The sequence below is a fragment of the Metarhizium robertsii genome (genome assembly GCF_000187425.2).
Source record: "Metarhizium robertsii ARSEF 23 chromosome Unknown MAA_Scf_17, whole genome shotgun sequence".
Lineage (NCBI taxonomy): Eukaryota > Fungi > Ascomycota > Sordariomycetes > Hypocreales > Clavicipitaceae > Metarhizium > Metarhizium robertsii.
Window position 1 is genome coordinate 42,728 of NW_011942157.1, and position 1,375 is coordinate 44,102.

The 1,375-nt window shown below is 48.7% G+C and overlaps 1 protein-coding gene across 1 annotated transcript in view; it reads left to right on the top strand.

Annotated features, from left to right (window-relative positions):
* The window catches only part of MAA_10056 (uncharacterized protein), a gene marked incomplete at both ends in the record, with an annotated part of 1,349 nt that extends 1,036 nt beyond the window's left edge, over nt 1-313 (top strand). The window contains one exon of the mRNA XM_007828054.1: nt 107-313. Within this exon, the coding sequence (XP_007826245.1) occupies nt 107-313 (207 nt within the window). The remainder of the gene's footprint in view (nt 1-106) is intronic.
* Nucleotides 314-1,375: the final 1,062 nt, after the last annotated feature.

Genomic DNA, 1,375 nt, shown 5'->3' on the forward strand with positions numbered 1-1,375 from the left:
ATGGCGCCCTATTTCTCTGCTCTGCTGTCTTGGGGATGGCCTTGAGCGGATGATCGCTCGCCGACTAGCGTGGGCATCGATTTATTACGCAGTCCTCCACCCACAGCAAGCCAGCGCGCTCCCGAAACGATCTGCCGTTGACCTGGTCGCTGTACTGACTCCGATCGAGCTGTGGGATGATTCAGGTTTGAAGATTCAATTCTGGGGAATCCCTCGAACGCTGAATGTGATTGCAGATGACGCCGCGAAGCAAGCTGCTAGGAAGGTGGACGGTCCAGATGAATACTGTGAAATTAAGGGCGTCCTCACATAGTACCTATCTGAAGCAGTATGCGATGGCCACTGGACACACCCTTGGCCCAAAACCACCATCACTTCGTGGGAAGGTTTGCGTGTGCTATATCGCGGTCTACCGGAAGTACAAGAGTACAGCGATAACGATGCAGGAGATAAGAAATGTGTGGTAAGGATAGCGGTGAGGTGGAAGTAACTGTTAAAGTACTTGGACTGGAACCACAGAGGAACAGAACACGCAATAGACACCCAATCTAGCATCATTAAATACATCCCCCCAGAACCTAGCGCAGTATTGATTGACCGTTCTGTGATCCACAAATAAGTCGGATTGTGCTTTTCTACACCCCCGCACCGACACCTCCCTGATTTTTCTTAACTCAACCAACGGAGGACAATGACACAACATGAACGGAAGCGACGATGTTATCTATATTTGCACAAGGCCCCGATCGGGTGGATCTACCGTGCCTGCAACTACTACGTCTACTAGCCCAACTGGCTCCAGAGTCCACTATGATCCTGTCGGTCAAGCCCGGCGTACATCCTGTCCTCGAGCCTGTGAGCCATCTTCCGTTTTGAACAGCACACATAACCCTGGCCGGCGACTCGAACCGAAATCGAGATTAGCACTTCCACGCGTCCTGACGGTTCCTCACGAAATTAGAAACAAGTGTGTTCGATTAGGTTGGGCACCAAAGGATGGCGGAGAAAAGAGGTTTGCCGTGTTCGGAATCTTTTGCACAACAGGTCGCTTCTGTCGCCGACTTGGCTACGAATCTCCCTCATCTCGGCCGATAGCACACAAAAAGATTGAATACCTTGCCCGTTTTAGAGGAAAGTCATCTGGGCAAGTTAGAGATGAGGTTTTGCAACTGTTGATACTGAGATATGGGCCAATATTGGATCCTGGAGAAATATAACAAGCAAGCATATTGTGCAAAGGTCTCCGATAAAGTTTGGGACTTTGTAGGCGTTAAATTCTATCGACCTAGCAATGCCGATTTTCCGAACCTCTAAAGTAACTCGATGAGTCCTTATTATGGAGAACCAATTCCAAAAAAAAAAAAAAAAAAAAAAA